General features: G+C 42.1%; 1 protein-coding gene across 2 annotated transcripts in view; it reads right to left on the bottom strand.

The window, feature by feature from the left end:
* CTIF (cap binding complex dependent translation initiation factor) overlaps nucleotides 1-23,126 on the bottom strand; it is a 174,706-nt gene that overhangs the window by 48,987 nt on the left and 102,593 nt on the right. For both annotated transcript variants that reach the window (XM_077283384.1, XM_077283393.1), the window contains 2 exons: nucleotides 12,184-12,640; nucleotides 3,894-4,193 (listed from right to left, as the gene is read on the bottom strand). In XM_077283384.1, coding sequence (XP_077139499.1) covers nucleotides 3,894-4,193; nucleotides 12,184-12,640 — 757 coding nt within the window. The remainder of the gene's footprint in view (nucleotides 1-3,893; nucleotides 4,194-12,183; nucleotides 12,641-23,126) is intronic.

Raw genomic sequence — 23,126 nt, 5'->3', positions numbered from 1 at the left:
TGGCTGGGACCCTAGGAGGTAGCGACCATGCCATGTTAGAATTTTGGATAACTAGAGGAGGAAGACCTGTGAAGACTCAGACATCAAGGTTTGATTTCAGAAAGGCAGATTTTAAGGGACTCCGAAAGAGAATCGGAGGGATCCAATGGCTGGATATCCTTAAGGACAAAAATGTCCAGGAAGGATGGGAAATCTTGAAAAATGAGATTCTCAAAGCACAATCGTTAACAATTCTGAAAAGCGGGAAGAATAGGAAGCATTTAAGGAAACCAGGATGGATGAAGACAGAACTTAAACACATGCTAAAAAGGAAGAAAGAAATGTTTATCAAATGGAAAGAGGGAGGCATATCTAAAGAATATAATGCAGTCTGCAGAACCTGCAGGGCACAAATCAGATGATCTAAAGCTGGCAATGAATTAAGGCTTGCAAGGGACGGCAAAAGCAATAAAAAAGGATTTGAAAGATATGTCAAAAGTAAAAGAAAAGTCAAAGATGCTATAGGAATTTTACAGGATGGAAATTATGAAATGGTAACAAAGGATATTGAGAAGGCTGAACTTTTAAATTCCTATTTTGCATCCGTTTTCTCTCAAAAAAAGAAAATGTAACATCAACTGATCTCCACTGTCATATTAAGGGAATAGAAGAATCCAGGATATCTATAAACAGAAAGATAGTGAGGAAACACTTAGCCAAAATAAATGAATTCAAGTCTACAGGTCCAGATGAATTACACCCCAGAGTACTGAAGGAGATAGCAGAATAAATTTTTGAACTACTCTCCATAATCTTTGAAAATTCTTGGAGACTGGAGAAGAGCAAATGTTGTTCCTAACTTCAAAAAGGAGAAGAAAGTGGACCCAGGGAACTATAGGCCTGTGAGTCTGACATGTATACCAGGAAAGATCTTTGAACAGATTATTAAACAACATGTATGTAAGAACCTGGATAAGAATGAAGTGATTAACCAAAGTCAGCATGGGATTGTAAATAAGTCATGTCAGACTAACTTAATTTCCTTCTATGACAGAATCACTGACTGGGTGGATCAGGGAAATGCTGTAGATATACTATATCTTGACTTCAGCAAAGCATTTGACAAAGTATCTCACACAATCCTTATTGAAAAAATGACTAAGTATGAAATGGACAAGGCAACTGTTAGGTGGATTCATAACTGGCTTAGTGATTGGACCCAAAGGGTGGTCGTAAATGGCTGCACATTCAGTTGGAAGAATGTCTCAAGTGGGGTACCACAGGGTTCTGTCCTGGGTCCTGTACTGTTCAACATCTTTATCAATGACTTAGATGAAGGATTTGAGGGTAAACTGAATACATTTGTGATGACACAAACCTAAGAGGGATAGCTAATACTAGAGGAGAGAGAGAGAGAGAGAGAGAGAGAGAGAGAGAGAGAGAAGATTCAAAAAGACATAAATAAACTGGAGCAGTGGGCAGCAACTAAATGGTTTATAACAAAGAAAAATGCAAAGTACTACATCTGGGCAATAAAAATGAAAAAAGCATATACAGAATGGGAGGAATAGGGCTAAGCAACAGCACATGTGAAAAAGACTTGGGTATACTAATATATGACAGACTGCACATGAGTCAACAGTGTGATGCAGCAGTAAAAAGGGGCAAATACAATTCTGGGATGTATTAACAGAAGCATAGAGTCTAGATCATGTGAAGTCATTATTGCTCTCTACTCCTCTTTGGTCAGATCTCATCTGGAATACTGTGTCCAGTTTTGGGAACCACATTTTAAAAAGGACATCAACAAACTGGAGCAAGTTCAGAGAAGAGCGACCAGAATGGTGAGTAGTCTGCAAACCATGTCCTATGAGGAACGATTACAGGATTTGAGAATGTTTAGCTTGCAGAAAAGACGACTAAGAGGAGACTTAATAGCTGTCTACAAATATCTCAAGGGCTGTCACATTGTAGAAGGATCATCTTTATTCTCATTTGCACAAGGAAAGACTAGAAGCAATGGGATGAAACGGAATGGGAGGAGACAGATTAGATATTAGAAAACACATTTTGACAGTGAGGGTGATCAATGAGTGGAACAGGCTGCCACAAGAAGTGGTGAGTTCTCCTTCAATGGAAGTCTTCAAACAGAGGCTGGACAGACATCTGTCTGGAATGATTTAATGAATCCTGCTTTGAGCAGGGGGTTGGACCAGATGACCCAGGAGGCCCTTCCAACTCTACCGTTCTATGATTCTATAAGGAACCTGCACTGATCCTGAGTTACATCCTGTATTATACTCCAGATCTGCACTCACTATTCTGCTGGTGCAGTCACTGTGTACATATATTACATTACTGACCCTGTACGGATTCAGAGTTACATCCTGTATTCTACTCCAGAGCTGCACTCACTATTCTGCTGGTGCAGTCACTGTGTACATACATTACATTACTGATCCTGAGCTATATTCTGTATTATTATACCCCAGAGCAGCACTCAGTATTCTGCTGGTGCAGTCACTATATACATACATTACATTACTGATCCTGAGTTACATCCTGTATTATACTCCAGAGCTGCACTCACTATTCTGCTGGCGCAGTCACTGTGTACACAGATTACTGATTTTGAGCTATATCCTGTATTATACCCCAGAGCTGCACTCACTATTCTGCTGGTGCAGTCACTGTGTACATACATTACATATCCTGTACTGATCCTGAGTTACATCCTGCATTATACCCCAGAGCTGCACTCACTATTCTGCTGGTGCAGTCACTGTGTACATACATTACATTACTGATCCTGAATTACATCCTGTATTATACTCCAGAGCTGCACTCACTATTCTGCTGGTGCAGTCACTGTGTACATACATTACTGATCCTGAGTTACATCCTGTATTATACCCCAGAGCTGCACTCAATATTCTGCTGGTGCAGTCACTGTGTACATACATTACATATCCTGTACTGATCCTGAGTTACATCCTGCATTATACCCCAGAGCTGCACTCACTATTCTGCTGGTGCAGTCACTGTGTACATACATTACATTACTGATCCTGAGTTACATCCTGTATTATACTCCAGAGCTGCACTCACTATTCTGCTGGTGCAGTCACTGTGTACATACATTACATTACTGATCCTGAGTTACATCCTGCATTATACCCCAGAGCTGCACTCACTATTCTGCTGGTGCAGTCACTGTGTACATACATTACATTACTGATCCTGAGTTACATCCTGTATTATACCCCAGAGCTGCACTCACTATTCTGCTGGTGCAGTCACTGTGTACATACATTACATTACTGATCCTGAGTTACATCCTGTATTATACTCCAGAGCTGCACTCAGTATTCTGCTGGTGCAGTCACTGTGTACATACATTACATTACTTGTTCTGTATTATACTTTAAGGCAGGGTTTATTGACAATGGAGACAATCACCATGCATGTCCTGCTTGATCAGTGTCTGCAGTACTTGAACTAGTGATTTACATCGTATCTCGATACCAGGAACTGTTGATGTAGTGAAAACCAGCTGCATCCTTACATTACAGGTGCTCAGCTAAGCTCTTAAAGGAACGTTGGACATCCTCCTTTTCTAAGGATAATTTGGATTCTGTGCTATAATAATTCAACTATTTAAGAAAATCATTACTGTCCTTTTCCAACCACGCCAGGTACGTTGCGACCTATGAACCTGAACCTTACATACATGGACGGTTCCTATGAACTACTCAATTATCGGCAGATGTTGGATCTCCAGCCGTTCCTCGCTCCCGTCTATCTGGACACCCCACGATTAATCGGTTTACGTGGTTGTCCAAGGGTGAGATGAAGCTGTCATCATGGTCAGCTCACGGACGTCACCTCTCCGTTTACACGCTCGTATGACCTACCTGCAGCATGTTGAGCAGGAGACTGCGAAACTTGGTTCCTTCCACCATGAACAGGGCCATTTTGTCGCAGAGTTTGGCGGCGGTGTGTGCAAAGCTTCTGTCCGTCACAGCTTTCTGATAAATAGTCTTTACAATCTCCCCTAACATCTCCTCGGAGTTGGCGGAGTTCTGGGCCTCCTCCATGAAGGTGGTGAGCTTGCAGTCCACGTCGCTGCTGTTGTTTCGCATACTGTTTAAGATTTCTATCAGTTTGTCCATTTTGGTCCTTTGAGGATTGGTGGACTCCACGGCGTATTCTTCCTATAAGCCACAGGAGAAAATAAATCTATGTTACCATTATAACACATTGGGGCTCAACTTGTGTATTCTCTACTGAAAAAAAAGAGCAGTGGGGAGAAGGTTTCTGCCTCCCAGCCACAGAAAAGACCATCTAAGTCCTGCCCCAGCTTTACTACACTAGCACTAGAGAAGAGGGGAATGAAAATGATGAATTAACTGGTCATTATTGTATGAGCATGGGGGAAGGTTTATGTTGCAGCAAGCTGCCTACAAGCCAAAGAAGAGGCAATGTAAGTATTCCCCCATTTTTACTACACTTTTACATGCATTAGACCGCATATGTCACCCTCAGAGTGATTACATTTCGCCTGCGAAAACGGGGACTATGTGCGGCCATTATACTGTATGGATGACTATACGGAGCCATTATACTGTATGGAGGACTAGGTGGGGCCCATTATACTGAATGGAGAACTATGTGGGGCCCATTATACTGTATGGAGCACTATGTTGGGCCCATTATACTGTATGGAGCACTGTTGGGCCCATTATACTGTATGGAGCACTATGTTGGGCCCATTATACTGTATGGAGCACTATGTTGGGCCCATTATACTGTATGGAGCACTAAGTTGGGCCCATTATACTGTAAGGAGCACTATGTTGGGCCCATTATACTGCATGGAGCACTATGTTGGGCCCATTATACTGTAAGGAGCACTATGTCGGGCCCATTATACTGTAAGGAGCACCATGTTGGGCCCATTATACTGTATGGAGCACTATGTGGGGCAAAATATACTGTACAGAGCACTATGAGGAGACCATTGTACTGTATGTAGAACTATGTGGAGCCCATTATACTGTATGGAGGACTATCGGGAGCCCATTATACTGTATGGAGGACTATATGGGGCTCAATATATTGTATAGAGGACTAGCTGGGGCACAATATACTGTATGGACGTCTATAGGACCCATTATTGCGCATGAAGGACTATGTGGGGCTCATTATTCTGTATGGAGGACTATGTGGGGCTCATTATTCTGTATGGAGGACTATGTGGGGCTCATTATTCTGTATGGAGGACTATGTGGGGCTCATTATTCTGTATGGAGGACTATGTGGGGCCCATTATAATGTGCGTTTGGGGTCATAGTTGGGGCATGGTGGTGGGTCACAATACTTTGCTGGGGAGGTACAGTAGGGTCATCATACCATGTGTGTGGAGAGTACTGTGGAGGAATTCCATGTGGGACTAATCATACTGTGTTTGGGTGGCACTTTTGTTGGCACCATACTTTATTATCTGTATTTATGAATTCAAAGTTTTTTTTATCCTTTATTATTACATACTTAAATGACGCCTTTGGGCCACATGTTTTTTTACTGCTCTTACATAACATATTATATTATTACTGTATGCCCCAGTTGTGATTATGCGCTAGTTTTATTCTAAAATCTATTCGTTAAAATGTACTTTGTTTGTGGGACAACCCCTATAAGTTTGTTTCCATGAAACAAGTGTCATTATATTTGATAAGGAAAAACCTCCTCAATTGTAGACATGTTTTTAACAAATATCAAGGTTGGCCCGTGACCTTGTCCAAGTTTTTAATTTTGTGTTTCTGTGTATTCGAGTTTGACATCCCTACAGTAGACGATGATAAGGATAGGACTTGTCTGATCGTTAGTGTAAAAAGGGCAGGGGGAAGGTTTATGTAGCAGCAACCTGCCCCCCAGCCAAGGAAGAGGCAATGTAAGTACTCCCCCATCTTTACTACACTTTTACATGCAGTAGGAGAGGTTGAAAATGATAAGACTGGTCTGGTCATTAATATAAAAAAAAGCAGCTTGGAAGATATATTCTGCAAACCGCACAGTATACAGTACAGTACAGTATATGTACTACCCCTCTTACACTGTGACATCCATATGAACGATAAGAGGGGTAAGAAAAAGACTGGACTTATCTGGTGATTAGTGTAAATAGGGAAGATTTATGTTAAAGCAAGTTGCCTCCTAAGCAGAGAAAAAGCAACCTAACTAGTGTGAGTGAACGTGCTCGGATAAGGTGTTATCTCAGCATGCTCGTGTGCATAACCAAGTGACTTTGGCATGCTCGAATAATATGTTTGAGTCCCCGCGGCTGCATGTCTCACGGTTATTCGACAGCCGCAAAACACATGCATGGATTGCCTGTTTGTTAGACAATCCTTACATGAGTTGCAGCTACAAGACATGTAGAACCAGAGAGTCAAACTTATTATTCGAGCACGCTGAAGACACTGCATAAGCACCCGAGCATGCTCAGATAACACTTTATCTGAGCACGTTCACTCATCACTACACCTAACCCATTCCCTTACTTACTATCCTTTTACATGTGATTGCACTAAGGGAGGGGGGGATGGAAAGATTAGGACTTTTCTGTCTATTGCTGGGAATAGGGAAGTGGGGAGAGGTTTCTACTGCAGCCAGCCAAAGGGGGAGAGGTTTCTACTGCAGCAAGCCACAGGGGGAGGTTTCTACGGCAGCAAGCAACAGGGGGAGAGGTTAGTACGGCAGCAAGCCACAGGGGAAGAGGTTTCTACGGCAGCAAGCTGCAGGGGGAAAGGTTTCTACTGCAGCAAGCCACAGGGGGAGAGGTTTCTGCTGCAGCAGGTCACAGGGGGAGAGGCTTCTACTGCAGCAGGTCACAGGGGGAGAGGTTTCTACTGCAGCAAGCCACAGGGGGAGAGGTTTCTGCTGCAGCAAGCCACAGGGGGAGAGGTTTCTACTGCAGCAAGCCACAGGGGGAGAGGTTTCTACTGCAGCAAGCCACAGGGGGAGAGGTTTCTACTGCAGCAAGCCACAGGAGGAGAGGTTTCTACTGCAGCAAGCCACAGGGGGAGAGGTTTCTACTGCAGCAGGTCACAGGGGGAGAGGTTTCTACTGCAGCAAGCTCTCTCTTAGTCCTTCCCCACAATTGTTTGCCTACGCAGCAGCACTAAAGATTAAATCTCAATTACGGAATATGGGATTACATTTATTTAGTCCAGAAGCAGCAACCATTGTCAGAAATTTAGACTGTTCTTGATCATCTACAGTGGAAACACATAAACAGCTTCTTGGACTAACCCCTGCTCTTTGTGCATGTTACCAATATTCTACTTTAAAGGGATCCCAAAAAAATCTGCTGGTCCAAAAGGTGTGCTCAATAATTGACATCCATGAAGGTTCTTAAGTTCCCATTGCCTCATTTCCCCAAGGTTCAGGGCTAGATCACATCCTCGGCCCGTCTTTGGCTCAAGAGAATTCATCAGAATGTGGATGGGCATTTATTAAAACAAGGGATAAAAAATTAGACCATCTAATAGTTTTAGGCAGCGCATCTGGCACCTTAATGTGCAGCCTTTTCTGCCTCCAAATCAAATTAATGTTAATTGCTGGCGACTTTTCAGAAGAGTGCAAATGGGATTAGAGAATACAGATGCAGCAGGCGTCCTGGTAAATGATGGCAGGAACACAACCACACATAAATCACACCTCCGCTGCCCTGATGAGCGCAGCGGTCACGGCGTAATTAAAAGGAAATCGATGGGTTAAAAACGTTCTCACTGTCGAAACACCAAAAAAAGTGGCAAAAACAAGACCCGCAAGGTTCATTCCCTTTCTCTGGCAATTTTTCGATTTTGCACTTTTATTTTTCTTTTCCTCATTTTCTTCTAAGATCCAAAACTTTTTATTTTTCCTACAACATCGCCATATGGGAGGTTGTTTTTTATTTTTTTCCAGGACCAGTTGTGGTTTTGAAAGACACCATCCATTTTACTATACAATGTACTGGAAAATGTTTTCTTAAATGTTTTATGGTGTTCTCTGTGCAGTAAGGGTATGTGCACACGTCAGCATTTCTTGCAGAAATTTCCTGACAAAAACTGGACATTTCTGCCAGAAATCCGCATACGTTTTTTTATGTGTTTTTTGCACGTTTTTTCCCCAATGCATTAAATAGCGGGAAAAACGTGAAAAATCCGCAAAATTAATGAACATGCTGCTTTTTTTACCGCGATGCGTTTTTTTCGTGGAAAAAAAACGCATCATGTGCACAAAAATTGCAGAATGCATTCTAAATGATAGGATTCATATGTATGCGTTTTTATAGCGAAAAAACCTGTGCACATACCCTAAAAATGATCTGGAAACTTGATTCTCCACGTCAGTACCATTACGGCGATACCAAGTTTGTATTGATTTACCGTTTTTATATTTTAGTAGATAAAAAATGTCAGAACTTTGTTAAAAAAAAAAAATTATATTGTTTGGTTCGCCATTTTCTGAGACCAATAATTATGACATTTTTCCAATGATGGAGAAGTGTGAGGACTTTTATATTGTGCGGCCAGCCATAGTTTTTATTGGTAGCATTTTGGGGGTATATTAAACATTTTGATTGCTTTTTATTAAACTTTTTTTTTTTTTGAGGGAAGTACAGCCAAAAAAAAAGGAGAGAAAAAAAATAATTTGGGGAATTTTTTCTTCATTTCCGCCTTTAAATAAATATTATATTATATTAGCTCTCATGAAAATCAATAATGGAAAGAAACTGGTTAGCTGCTCTGCTGATGATATTCTTGTGCAGTCTATTAATGCGTTTCGCAGTCATCAGACTTCATCAGGACACATGGGGAATTACTTTTACGGTTTTTCCAGCCTCCTTCAATTAGTGACAGAATTTGAGGAAAGGGGGCATTTACATTTTAGCCATTTAGGTTTAGTGAAAAGAAGGGCTGAAGAGCGATTTAAACATATTTTTAACAATGATTCAATTTTTTTTCCATTTTTTAAAGTAGGGGACTTGAACCTATATATATCCCCCTAACAGAGAATGTACAAAGCTTCCTTTTTGTGCCAGATTTAAAAAGGGATACTGCACTATGTATACATAGTTATCAGTCACCGTGTAGGACCACCCACTGGACTCCTAAGCGCATAATCAGCAGATAATTAAATGAATAAAATGCAGGTTTTATTGAATCTTTTCCCACAAAACTATATGTCAATCTGCGCAGCCCCTTCTCTACCCTGGGCTGCCCCCCCAAAAAGAGCTGGCTGTGTGTGTCCCTCCGAAGGATGGCACATTATTCATACCTGATAAGGTCTGTCCTGTTTTAATCCGTGGCTATTTTTTTCTCTTTCATCTTCAGACATGCAGAACCTGTAGAAAATTCTCCCATGCCCTATTAATGCGGCTGCAGCTTAACAAAAAAACTAATTTTTTTTTTTTTAATTATTTCTTGCATTTCAAAAAAGAAAGTGTTGACATCCCATAATGCATTTTCGTTCTCCTTTGCATATTTGCAGCATTGAACAGTGGTTTTCTGCACATGTACATGGTCTGTATCAGGAGAACACCGACCCTGAGATCTAGCAGCGGCTCTGTGCGCGCTCCTACAATCACCGCCGTCTCGTCAGCCGAGGGCACCGAGAAGCCTCACTGAAAATTTTCAGTATGTGAGATGCGGAAGAGAAGGTTCCCCATAAAGCAGAACTCCGGCTATTTTTTTTTTTTTAATTTATATGATGCAGCACAGTTTAAGGACCTGGCAATTTATACGCTTTTGTTTTTTTTTTTTCCTCCTTGTTTCAAGAGCTGTAGGTTTTTTGTTTTTTTCATCTACATTTCCGTATGGGGGCCCGTTTGTGTGTATCGAGTTGTAGAATTGAATGACACCATCCACTTTAAAATGTAACCTCCGCAAATAAAAATTATGTAATTATGCAATTTTATTTTTATGACATTCATTGAGTAGTAAAAATAACATGGCACCACGATTCTCTAGGTCAGAACGATTTCGGTATCAACATACTTTTAGGTTTCTTAGTTTAGTAAATTCAAAAAAGTTCTTTTTTCTCATTAATGTACACTCTGCACCCCATCATGACTGAAAAAACAGAAATGTAGACATTTTTGCAAATTTATTAAAAAATAAAAAACTGAAATATCACATGGTCATAAGTATTCAGACCCTTTGCTCAGTATTGAGGAGAAGCCCCTTTTGAGCCAGTACAGCCATGAGTATTCTTGGGAATGATGCAACAAGTTTTTCACACCTGGATTTGGGGATCCTCTGCCATTCTTCCTTGCAGATCCTCTCCAGTTCCGTCAGGATGGATGGTGAACGTTGGTGGACGCCATTTTCAGGTCTCTCCAGAGATGCTCAATTGGGTTTAGGTCAGGGTTCTGGCTGGCCCAGTCAAGAACGGTCGCAGAGTTGTTCTGAAGCCACTCCTTTGTTATTTTAGCTGTGTGCTTAGGGTCATTGTTTTGTTGGAAGGTGAACCTTCGGCCAAGTCTGAGGTCCAGAGCACTCTGGATGAGGTTTTCATTTAGGATATCTCTGTACTTGGCCGCATTCATGTTTCCTTCAATGGCAACCAGTCATCCTGTCCCTGCAGCTGACAAACACCCCCATAGCATGATGCTGCCACCACCATGTTTCACTGTTGGGATTGTACTGGGCAGGTGATGAGCAGTGTCTGGTTTCCTCCACACATACCACTTGAAATTATCACCAATAAAGTCTATCTTCGTCTCATCAGACAAGAGAATCTTATTTCTCATAATCTGGGAGTCCTTCATGTGGTTTTTAGCAAACTCTATGCGGGCTTTCATATGTCTTGCACTGAGGAGAGGCTTCCATCGGGCCACTCTGCCATAAAGGCATGATGGTGGAGGGCTGCAGTGATAGGTGACTTTGTGGGACTTTCTCCCATCTCCCTACTGCATCTCTGGATCTCAGCCACAGTGATCTTGGGGATCTTCTTTACCTCTCTCACCAAGGCTCTTCTTCCATGATTGCTCAGTTTGGCTGGACGGCCAGGTCTAGGAAGACTTCTGGTGGTCCCAAACTTCTTCCATTTAAGCATTATGGAGGCCACTGTGCTCTTAGGAATCTTATGTACTGCAGAAATTCTTTTGTAACCTTGGTCAGTTCTGTGCCTTGCCACAATTCTGTCTCTGAGCTCCTTGGCCAGTTACTTTGACCTCATGATTCTCATTTGGTCTGACATGCACTGTGGGCTGAGAGGTCTTATATAGACACGTGTGCGCTTTTCCAAATCAAGCCCTGTCAGTTTAATTACACACAACTGGTCTCCAATGAAAGGATAGACCCATCTCAAGGAGGATCACAAGGAAATGGACAGCATGTGACTTAAATATGAGTGTCTGAGCAAAGGGTCTGAATACTTATCACCATGTGATATTTCAGTTCTTTTTTTTATTAAATTTACAAAAATTCCTACATTTGTTTTTTTTTTCAGTCATGATGGGGTGAAGAGCGTACATTAATGAGAAAAAAAATTATCTTCTTTGAATTTTCCAAATGGCTGCAATGAAACAAAGAGTGAAAAATTTAGAGGGGTCTGTACTGAATACACTCCGCACTATAATATATATATATATATATATATATATATATATATATATATATATATATATATATATATATATATATATATATATATATATATATATATACACGCGCACAGAGCAAGAAATGGGAATTCTGGCTTTCCAACATTTAATGTGCCGTTCACATAATTGTTTATTTTGATAGATCAGGTATTTTTTTTAGAGATATGATATCAAAATATGTTTTCAAGATGTATTCATTTCTTTTTTGAAATGGGAAAAAAAACAGAATGCATCTTTAAAACATTTTTTGGTACGTCATCGAAATCTGTCTCAAAATATTATCACTAAGGTCCTAAGGCGAAACCAATAGCAAAAAGTAGAAGGGGGACAGAGCCCGTCACGGTGACAAAGCCCGGCACAGCGACTCATCGCCCCCTCAATCAGTGCATCTGTACCTATAACGGCTTCTCCTATTTTTAACTATGGGCCTACCGGAGAGAATCGAATGCTGCTCTTTCTCCATCCCCACACACAATGACTAGTGGTTGTGCTCATGCTCGGCCATTGCTTGAGCATGAGCATTTCATACTCGTCCGCAGTGTTCTTACCTTCTCTTTGAGCCGTCTCCGCAGGCGGTCTTTGGAAGATTGGAGCAGGTTTATTTTCGGCCTCTCCCGATCTCTGCTCTGAATACTGTCTTTACGTTTCCCTTCGGATTCGTTGCTGCCGGTCTGCTGGGATTGTCTCTCGGGCGTTTCTGTGCTGCGGTGAATTTCTAGGGGGATGTGAACTGTGCAAACTGAGGCGTCCTCTATCTTCAGGCTCTCCGAGTCTTTGGCATTTCTCTGTGGATCTTTTTCACTTGGCGAGTGCCTCTGGTTGTGGTGCCATCGGCGGTTTTGGCTGTACCCATGATGACCCTGCTTGCCTGAGGAATGTGGTGTTTGGCATCCTTGGTACGGTTTCTGGTGCTCCCTGGTGTTGTGTTTGGCAGGAACCGGTTGGTGCTCGTTGTGTTGTGTTTGTTGTTGAGGCTTATTCCCCCCTTGCGATTTCTGTTGTTTCCTAGAAAGAAGGTGACAAACGGTAAGCGCCATACCAGTCCTTCTCCAATCTCATCCAGGGGAAATGTTGGAGGGAGAATTATAAGCAAAGGAAATAGAAATACTGTCAAACAGTGGCAGATGGTGCACCATGATTGCAGGTTCCTCCTAAACAAAGTGCTTGTGGTCCAAAACCAAGGAGACACAATTCTGCATGGGAGCTGTTGACTTGAAACACTAAGAGCTAATTTTTTTTTTACTTTTCTTTTTTCACTTTGGATACCATGGCACAACACAATTTGCTGCAAAAGAGTAAACATCCTTAAACGGGTTGTCAAGGACTGAATGCACTGCTGACAGATACTTAGGATGGGTCGTCAAACTCAGATCGGTGGGGGTCCGTAATTCGACTCTGTCACTGATCAGCTGTTTGCAGACCCCATTGTGCACGGTGTACGGAGCTGGAACCGCACAGTGACACTTCTATTGAGGTCACCTGCTCCGCCTTTGTACAGAGTGCGCAACCGGCCACAGTAGGAGGTACAAACAAGTAATCATGGGGATGCTGGGTGTCGGACTCCACTGATCAGATACTGACGAACTATCCTAAAGCTAGATCAATATATGAGAACTAGAGGTGAGCAAATCAAATCGCAGGACCTTGGCCCAGTGGCTACGTCCATATTCTATGTCTACCGGACGGCGAGCCGCCTGTTAACTGACTGCATTCTCGGAACCTCTCCTAATTAGTAAGTGGAGTGTGACGTCATGATGGCATCACACTGAAATGATGATATTGTGCCGAGCCTACAAATTAGAAGAGGCACCAAGGGTAGCTAGGAGGCGGTCTTGCAGGGATCTAGTCCGGTGGCCATGGAAAGGGGCCCAGGAAATAGATTTGCTCATAGATTTGATCCCTCATTATAGAAAGAATGTATTAAAAAATGGAGATTAGAATCTGCTGGGCAGTTTCCTCTGGATTCTCCCTGCCAAAACTGGATTGACAGGTCTCTTTCTGTACACAAATAGGGAGACACTTGTCTATCAAGCCAAAGTTGGCGGGAAAAAAAAAAAATTGTAAAAAAATTATCAAATTCCGTCTGCCTGGGGTGAACAGAAGTGGGTAGTAGAAAGAAATTCCACGACCAGGTCCACGGATCACTCGGTCTGTGTGCAACAAATGAGAAAGGATGAAGGTGGTCATGATCCCTTGATCCAAATGTATTTAAAATAGTCTCATTAAATAATCCAGGAGAAATAGGAAAGACTCAAATGCAAAAAAAATGGAAGGTGTCACTTATGATCCATAAATGCTATGAAGAAAGATCATAAGAGTTCCGAAACGCGTTGCCATTTTTGCATTCTTGCGGATTATTTAGTAAAAGCCGATTTTAACTACATTGTCCTAACACAAGGGGGAGATTACCAAGATTCTAGAATTACTGCAACAATCTATTTACATTTAAAATTTGTCAAGAGCGGTTTAAAAGAAAAATAGTTTTTAACATACGTTAATTTATTTCCTTTGGTGCTGGTGCTTGTCTGTGCTGCTGAGGGTGGTCTGTGGGCAAATTTTAAGGAATTGCAGAGGATTAGAAAAACATGGCTGCTTTCTTTATAAATAAAATGCAGCACCTATTCTCAGACTACTGCAGCTGAGCCTTGTGCAATTTAAAGGGACAAAGCTGCACCAGGCACGACCACTGGAAGAAAGCAGCCCTTGCTGTCAAAATCCTATATAAACCCTTTAAGAAAAATCGCATTCGGATTGGAATAAGGGGAATCATTAATAACTGCTAATGGTGCCAGTCAACATGGGTGTTATCGGGTGGTGTCACATGATGGACGTGGGAAAACAAACATAGGGATCCTGTGGGGGTCATCTTCCAGGGAGTTGAGAGCAGACCAGGAAGAAATAGACTTTATAGATCCTCCTGAACAAACTGATTCGGCCTGCCCCAGCCTTTCCAAATTAAAGTGTTTCACTGTGAGTTGACCATGAAATCCCTGGAGAGCCTGAAATCCTGCAGAGCCCACGGCCTATTGACACCTCCAGGAGTGTGACTCAGTCGGGCTTTGCTATAAATACATTGGCCAAAAAGTAAAAAAAAACAAAAACACCTTGACATGTCAGTCTTTCTCCGAAAGAGATACATTCCCTCGTACAATAACTCCAAAGGGTGTTGATAGGCAGCAACTTAATGCGGAGGAGAAGGCTACCCACAGATTTCCTGGAGCTGCCCTTGCCTTGAACTCACAACATCCTTTACTAGAAGCCTATAAGTTGATACGTGGGTATGGTGGATGGCTCCATGTTTACACAGGGTTCACAATCGAACCTGAGAATCATTTCATTGCCTGTCGACTGTACATTGGTTGAAGCAGCCCATAAACACCATACATCTTTTGAAAGATCCTACAAATTTATGTAGGGTCATTGCAATCATTATCAAATATTAAATGGACCGAGCCGAAGGCCGTTGAAAAAAACCCCCAAAACAATATATACAATATATTTATTTTAAGGCAGCGGCTTTCATGTCCGTGCAGTAACAACTTAAAAGTCTTTATTTTCCAACTTCTGAAAATAAATGTAAACTATCATCCGGTTTGCAGCTGGAAAGTTGGCATCAGTCAATTGCCGTGGGCGACTGCACCACCGTACCACTCGTGGGTTCAGTAATGGCTTTGCTCTCTCTGGCTCTGACCTGTGTTCAGTCTCACACAGACCTCGCATACACAGATCCTCCTGCTCTGATGCTTGCAAAACCAAATACTGACACAGCAATCCTCACCTGAACGTTTAAATAGGGGATTGTTGCCATGGACCACTTCCAAGATCAGGACTGGAGGAAGAGATCCGTCCCACTACCTTCCTACAAATCTCTCCAAAAATAAAAGCCCATGTCAGGTTTTCCTAAATCTAGCTTGACCCAGTCCACACTTACTTTTAGTTTGCGTTGCAACCACAACTGTAGATGTAATTACAATGCTCTCCAGCGGATTCAGTATGTTTCTATGCACATCCTGGGGGACATATATATGATTCCCACCACTGCCTCACAATAAATTACATATATCTCTATCTATTTAGCATCTTAGCCCAGTAAACATACAGGACATACAGTGCCTTGTGAAAGTATTCGGCCCCCTGGAACTTTTCAACCTTTTCCCACATATCATGCTTCAAACAAAGATACCACTGTAGGTCCTGTCCATGTGATGCAACTGAAAAATGACTTCTTACAAAACAGAAGGTCACAATGGGAAGGGAGATAGAAGTTGTCGAATGATCCATCGGCAGACAGATATATCTCCCCACTCATGAGCACTCTGCGCAGTCAAACGTTCATGTGTTTCTTGCTGGAAAACAAATGGATCGGGTGTAGAAATTCTAATTGCTCGCTCCTCCTCTCTGCCGACAGTGATCATGAGAGTGGATGGCTCTGGATGCAGTTACCTTGCACAGTCCTGGTTGACTAAGGTTGACCAATTTTAGTGGAAAGAGTTGACCATCAAAAGGGCTCACTACGTATTCGAGTTGGGTGACCCTGCTTCGACTAGGCCAATTGCTCAATGTATTGGGGTCTTTCGACTCTCAACCTGACAAGATGACGTCAGTAAAGAGAAGAATTGGCCAATTTGTATGAAAAAGCCAGGAGATGAGAGTCTTAGGGGGCTGTGCTGCGCCAATAAAAAACCCATAGACAGACCTTCAATGGCCAATTAATGGTTCTGCCTGGGAATTACCCAGAGCAAAAAAAAACAAAACCAGAACATGGAATAAAAAGTAGACAATTGTGACATCCCTTTGAATCGTAAACCAAAAGCAGAAAGGATAAAGCAAACAACGGCAGAAGAGGAGGAGCGGGACATTTGTAATGATTGACCTCATCAGACAAATGTGGGGCAGTCACTGAAATGCAAGGACCTTATCTGCGGGATTACACTGCTATGGAGATATGTGCTAATTCTTCTCTCCTTCGAGCACCAATTCCCAATGGGCCAAAGAAAAACAAATGAGCTGTAGCAGGAATCTAGCGCCTACTGCGCCTCAATTCCCCATGGAGTCTGCACTGCTATTCATTATGGGGTTTCTAAATATACGGAGCTGTTGAATGAGGTCGTTGGTATCTAGGGATGGAGGTGGGGGTGTTGCTTCTTCGTCAGCACAGCAGATTAGCACTTGGTAAGAAAGGGACATGAGTGTTTAACAGCCCGCATGGCTCTCCAAAGCAAAGCTGCAGTGCATAGAAATTAAAGGAGCGCTCCGGGTAAGACTGAAGATGCATTATGTATAGTGCAAGGTCTGAGCAAGACACATTTTATCTGCTGATACATCTCACAGTCATGGCGCATATCTACAATCTGTGCATCAATGGCGAGTTGCACTGCATAACCCAATTACATAATGGATGCTCATGCTTGTAACTTAAAAGTACTGGAAACCATATGGGTTATACTGCGCAGCCATCGAATGATGATGAAAAGACAGCAATCAATTTCTACAGTTTATAGGTCATTGAGTTTTTGAACTTCCAAACTTCAGAATGGAGGAATGTATGGAAGGAACTGAAGCTCACAGTTCATAGAAGGAGCCCACAGAACCTTCACGATGTGAAGAGAGTTTGTGTGGAACAATGAGCCAAAATCACACCTGAGCAATACCTGCGACTAGTTTCTCGATAGAGTTATCTTGAAACGGTCAACAGAAATAAAAGATTTTGTATGAAGTATTAAACAGATTTCAGCAAGCGTGCTCAATACTTTTCTCTGTGTTATTTTTCATTATTATTACACAACTTAATTTATGGACATCTATGGTTAGATTTCTTTGTGTGGATTCGATGGGTTGTTACTGACATTTGGTGAAAATTCCATGTCAATAGCACCTTTAGAAATATATGTATGGTACTTAGAAAATTTGTGACATGTTCAATATTTATTTCACCTGTTGTATGTATGTACATACAGTCATGGCTGAAAGTGTTGGCATCAGTGAAATTGTTCAAGAAAATTATTGCAATAATACATGTTTTGTTTTACACGTTTCCTGGTGTGTATTGGAACACCACAAAAAAAAGCAAAAGCAAATGTGACATAAAACCCCCAAAATGAATTGGACAAAATTGTTGGCACCCTCAACCTAATATTTGGTTGCATACCTTTTGAAATAAATAACCGCAATCAATTGCTTCCTATAACCATCCACAAGCTTCTTACACCTCTCAGCTGGAATTTTGGACCACTATTTTTTGCAAACTGCTCCAGGACTCTCATATATGAAGGCACCGTCTCCCAACGCAAATTTTAAGATCTGTATACAGGTATTCAATAGGACTTGGATCCAGATTCATTGCTCTTCACTTCAGAGCTCTCCAGCACTTTGTTTCCATCCATTTCTGGGTGCTTCCTGAAGTATGTTTGGGGTCACTGTCCTGCTGGAAGACCCACAAACTAGAACGCAAACCCAGCTTTCTGACACTTGGCACTACATGACGACCCAAAATCCTTTGGTAATCTTCAGATTTCATGATGCCTTGCACACAGACAAGGCACTTAGTGCCAGAGGCAGCTAAACAACCCCAAAACATCTTTGAACCGCCACCATATTTGACTGTAGGTACTGTGTTCTTTTCTTTGTACGTCTCATTCCGTTTTCAGTAAAAAGGAGAATGATGTGCTTTACCAAAAATTTCAATCTTGGACTCATCGGTCACAAAACACTTTTCCAGAAGGATTTTGGCTTACTCACGTACATTTTAGCAAGCTGCAGTCTAGCTTTAGGTGTCTGTGTCAGCTGTGGGGTTCTGCTGTGTTTCCTTCCATATTGTTTCATTGCATTCAAATGTCTACAGACAGTTTGCACAGACACTGATGCACCCCGAGTCTGCAGCATAGCTTGAATTTCTTTGGAACTTGATTAGGGCTGCTTATCCACTATCTGAACTGTCCAGTGTTGCAACCCTTCAACAAGTTTCTCTGCCGTCCATGTCCAGGTAGGAGTAGCTACAGTGCCATGGGTTGTAAAATTGATGATTATGTTGTGAACCATGGACAAAGGAATATCCAGAACTCTGGAGATGGACTTGTAACATTGAGATTGTTCAACAATTTTGGTTCCCAAGTCCTCAGACAATTCTCTTCTCCTTTTTCTGTTCTCTATGCTTAGTATGGCACAAACACAGACACACAAGGCAAAGATTGAGTCAACTTCTCCCCTTTTCATCTGCTTTCAGGTGTGATTTTCATATTGCCTACACCTGTTACTTGCCACAGGTGAATTTGAAAGAGAATCGCACGCTTGAAGTAAAGTTGTTTAACCAAAATTTTGGAACTGCGCAAATAATTTTGTCAAGAGGGGTTGTGTGTGAAATTATGTCCAAGTTGCCTTTTTTTAATCTACTTTTTGTGTTGTTCCAATACACAAGAAATAAATGTGTGTAACAAAATGGAACAATTTTGGCTAATTAGATATTATACATACGCATACAGTACAGAGCAAAAGTTTGGACACACCTTCTCATTGAAGGATTTTTCTGTATTTTCATGACTATAAAAATTGTAAATTCACACTGAAGGCGTCAAAACTATGAAATAACACATGTGGAATTATATACTTAAAGTGTGGAAGCAACTGAAAATCGGTCTTATATTCTAAGTTCTTTAAAGTAGCCACCTTTTGCTTTGATGAATGCTTTGCACACTCTTGGCATTCTCTTGATGAGCTTCAAGAGGTAGTCACCGGGAATGGTCTTTCAACAGTCTTGAAGGAGTTCCCAGAGATAATTAGCACTTGTTGGCCCTTTTGCCTTCACTCTGCGGTCCAGCTCACCCCAAACCATCTCGATTGGGTTCAGGTCTGGTGACTGTGGAGGCCAGGTCATCTGGCGCAGCACCCCATCACTCTCCTTCTTGGTTAAATAGCCCTTACACAGCCTGGAGGTGTGTTTGGGGTCATTGTCCTGTTGAAAAATAAATGATGGTCCAACTAAACGCAAACCAGATGGAATAGCATGCCGCTGCAACATGCTGTGGTAGCCATGCTGGTTCAGTATGCCTTCAATTTAGAATAAATCCCCAACAGTGTCACCAGCAAAGCACCCCCACACCATCACACCTCCTCCTCCATGCTTCACGGTGGGAACCAGGCATGCAGAGTCCATCTGTTCACCTTTTCTGCGTCGCACAAAGACACGGTGGTTGGAACCAAAGATCTCAAATTTAGACTCATCAGACCAAAGCACAGATTTCCACTGGTCTAATGTCCATTCCTTGTGTTCTTTAGTTCTAATCTGAGCTGCTGTTAACCTGCGATTTCTGAGGCTGGTGACTCAGATAAACTTATCCTCAGAAGCAGAGGTGACTCTTGGTCTTCCTTTCCTGGGGCGGTCCTCATGTGAGCCAGTTTCTTTGTAGCGCTTGATGGTTTTTGCAACTGCACTTGGGAACACTTTCAAAGTTTTCCCAATTTTTCGGACTGACTGACCTTAATTTCTTAAAGTAATGATGGCCACTCGTTTTTTTTTACTTATCTGCTTTTTTCTTGCCATAATACAAATTCTAACAGTCTATTCAGTAGGACTATCAGCTGTGTATCCACCAGACTTCTGCTCAACACAACTGATGGTCCCAACCCCATTTATAAGGCAAGAAATCCCACTTATTAAACCTGACAGGGCACACCTGTGAAGTGAAAACCATTCCCGGTGACTACCTCTTGAAGCTCATCAAGAGAATGCCAAGAGTGTGCAAAGCAGTCATCAAAGCAAAAGGTGGCTACTTTGAAGAGCCTAGAATATAAGACATAATTTCAGTAGTTTCACACTTTTTTGTTAAGTATATAATTCCACATGTGTTAATTCATAGTTTTGATGCCTTCAGTGTGAATGTACAATTTTCATAGTCATGAAAATACAGAAAAATCTTTAAATGAGAAGATGTGTGCAAACTTTTACTCTGTACTGTACATATAAATACACACCTATGGAGAAAAAAAACAAACAAAAAGGCACTGGTATAGATGCCTGATGAGATACGTGCATGGTCTTCAGGTGTTGCGCACCTGTCTGATTCATTAGAATAGGATTAGCAAATGATAATTTCTGGGGAACGTGAGCAGGATCGGATGGTATGTTTTTTTTATCTCTACAGGTTTATTGCATTAATTTACAGATCCCATATACCAGAGAAGGCTTTGTACACATCCACGTTGGAGGCTCACCTCAGCGCAGCATGCTAACCGGTAAACTGAAGACTACATCGATGGACACCCAATGGACCTCATCATAAGCAATAGGGGCTGCTGGGTTGCTTATGTGCAAGTTTCGGCATTGCTGTTATTTTTGGATTTCTGTTTCTAAGATGGAGCAGAAATGGAGAAATAACCAGTGCAGGTCCGGGGTCAGGTGTCATGTATGTGGCGCAGACGGGCCGTATGGTTAATTAGAAGACTGCTTTTTAGTTTGGGTATGGGGGTGAGGTAGGGATGGTGTCTCTCTCTGCGTTCAGGCCCCGAATGGTGACTGTCTGATATGAACGCCAAACATTTGTGTTCAGGTTCGCCATTTCTGTCCAGGTTCGCCCATTTCTAGTTACAGGTTCCAAAAGGGCTCATCTCAGAACAGAGATTTATAACAAATCCAAAGGATATTTCAGCTCACATGCATGGTCGGAGCAACTGCCAGACATTGCATATCTTCTTGAAAAGCAAAAGGATCGGACATGTTGAAATCCATCAGCCTGATCCTTCTTTCCCCCCCCCAACATCTGCAGTTGGGAGGATTGCAGAGACACCGCCATATACATTAGACAGTCAACCAGTCCTTACCAGGGATGGAGAGTTCAGCAGACATTCATTTATATGACGGACATCGATAAAATTTGTGGGAGCTCTAATGGCATCAGCTGAACAGCCGGCTTGTGATAAATAATGATTATATTAGTGCGGGATTAGTAACCCGTACCGCCACTCACCTGACAACAGTTACTATCTACCGCTTATTAATAAGAGTTCTTTAAGGACAGAGAGACAAAAGTTCATCCTATGAATGAAAAATAAAAAATAACGCGATTGAAAGAAGAAAAACAGCATGAAAATGACAAACGTCACAGCCGAGCGCAGGGCCGCACTTGACTTCAACTTCTCCAGTGTTATTTTAGGTGAGCCGCGCTGCGAGTCTGTGCGTAGCCGTAGATTGTGTCCTCAGTGCCACCAGTCGTAACAATGGAGAAACACATTTATATTGTCTCTTCAAAAAGAAGTATAAAAAGGTGTATTCAGTTCACTATGAAATAAAGGCAAAAAGTACAGGAAACCTTTACTGACCGTACGGAGCTGAAGTTTTCTTCGGTTTTATCAATAAGTGAAAAGTGTGGAAACGGAACAAACTGCTGTTGATGGATCTTTTGTAATAAAACTATATAAACCTATATAAATCCTCTGATTGGATCCTACTTGTTTCTGGCTACAAAGATGTAATTTCTACGCAATGGCCAAATGGCCTACATGGAAATCATGCTTTTTTTTATTGTAAAAAGAGCGATTTGGTGACATTTTTGACTTATCCGCGTGAAGACCTGAGCAGATTCAGTGCGGCACAGCAGAAGTTCTCAAACAGGACCTGTGCCGAACCATTACGGTGCTCCGATTAGATCAGACCATGTCACTGTACAACTACAGCTGTAATACACAACCGGATTCCTGCCGGGATCGGCTATAACAAATCCGCACAGTTAAACCCCTTAGATACCACTGTCAGTAGTGGCTGCGGCATCTTAAGGTGTTTAACAGAAAAGAGATTAAATGTGACCATGCCACTCCATTCAATCTCCAACCCCTGTGACTGAAATGAGGGCTTGAGACCCCCCTTAGGCTGTGATCTGTGGGGTCCTTAGAGATCAGGAATTAATCGTTGGGTGTCCATCATCTAGAAACCCAATCACCGAGCTGCAATACCAGACATGGCCACAATCAAAAGTAGGGAGCTGTGTCCGGAGAACAATGAAAGGGTGAAGGTAATGGAGCGCTGCAGCACCTCCAGTCAGCCGGTTAGTAGGGGGAATATCAGGTGGGCCCCCAGCAATGTGAAATTGACAGAAGACGACACTTTGCTCCCATGTTATTAGCCAGGTTGCACCATAAGCGCAGAATGACTGTTTTCTGGAGGAAGCAGAGTCGTTCGGCCTTGACTCTTCATGGGCGGCAGATTAATAATGAGGAATACAAGACATATAGGATCCGTCAGTGAATTTACATTCGTAGTGGGGGTAACGCAGAGACCTCGTAGGAAGGAAGCAGAGAAGTGACAGAACCAGGACACGGCCGAGCTCTGTGCAACGTCCCCGAGGATTTCACATGATTTATGTGCAGTCAGACGAGCGACCTTCATATATGCAAAATTCCTGAATTTTAATGATGGAGATATTTTTTTTTCTTCCCTGCTCCATATACGTGATATCACTGTTCAATTCACCAGAAGAACATACAATATGGAGGCCAGGAGTGT

Source organism: Ranitomeya variabilis, chromosome 1, assembly GCF_051348905.1.
Source record: "Ranitomeya variabilis isolate aRanVar5 chromosome 1, aRanVar5.hap1, whole genome shotgun sequence".
Classification (NCBI taxonomy): Eukaryota; Metazoa; Chordata; class Amphibia; order Anura; family Dendrobatidae; genus Ranitomeya; species Ranitomeya variabilis.
The sequence above is the reverse complement of the archived record's forward strand: the minus strand, read 5'-3'. Positions and strand labels throughout refer to the sequence as shown.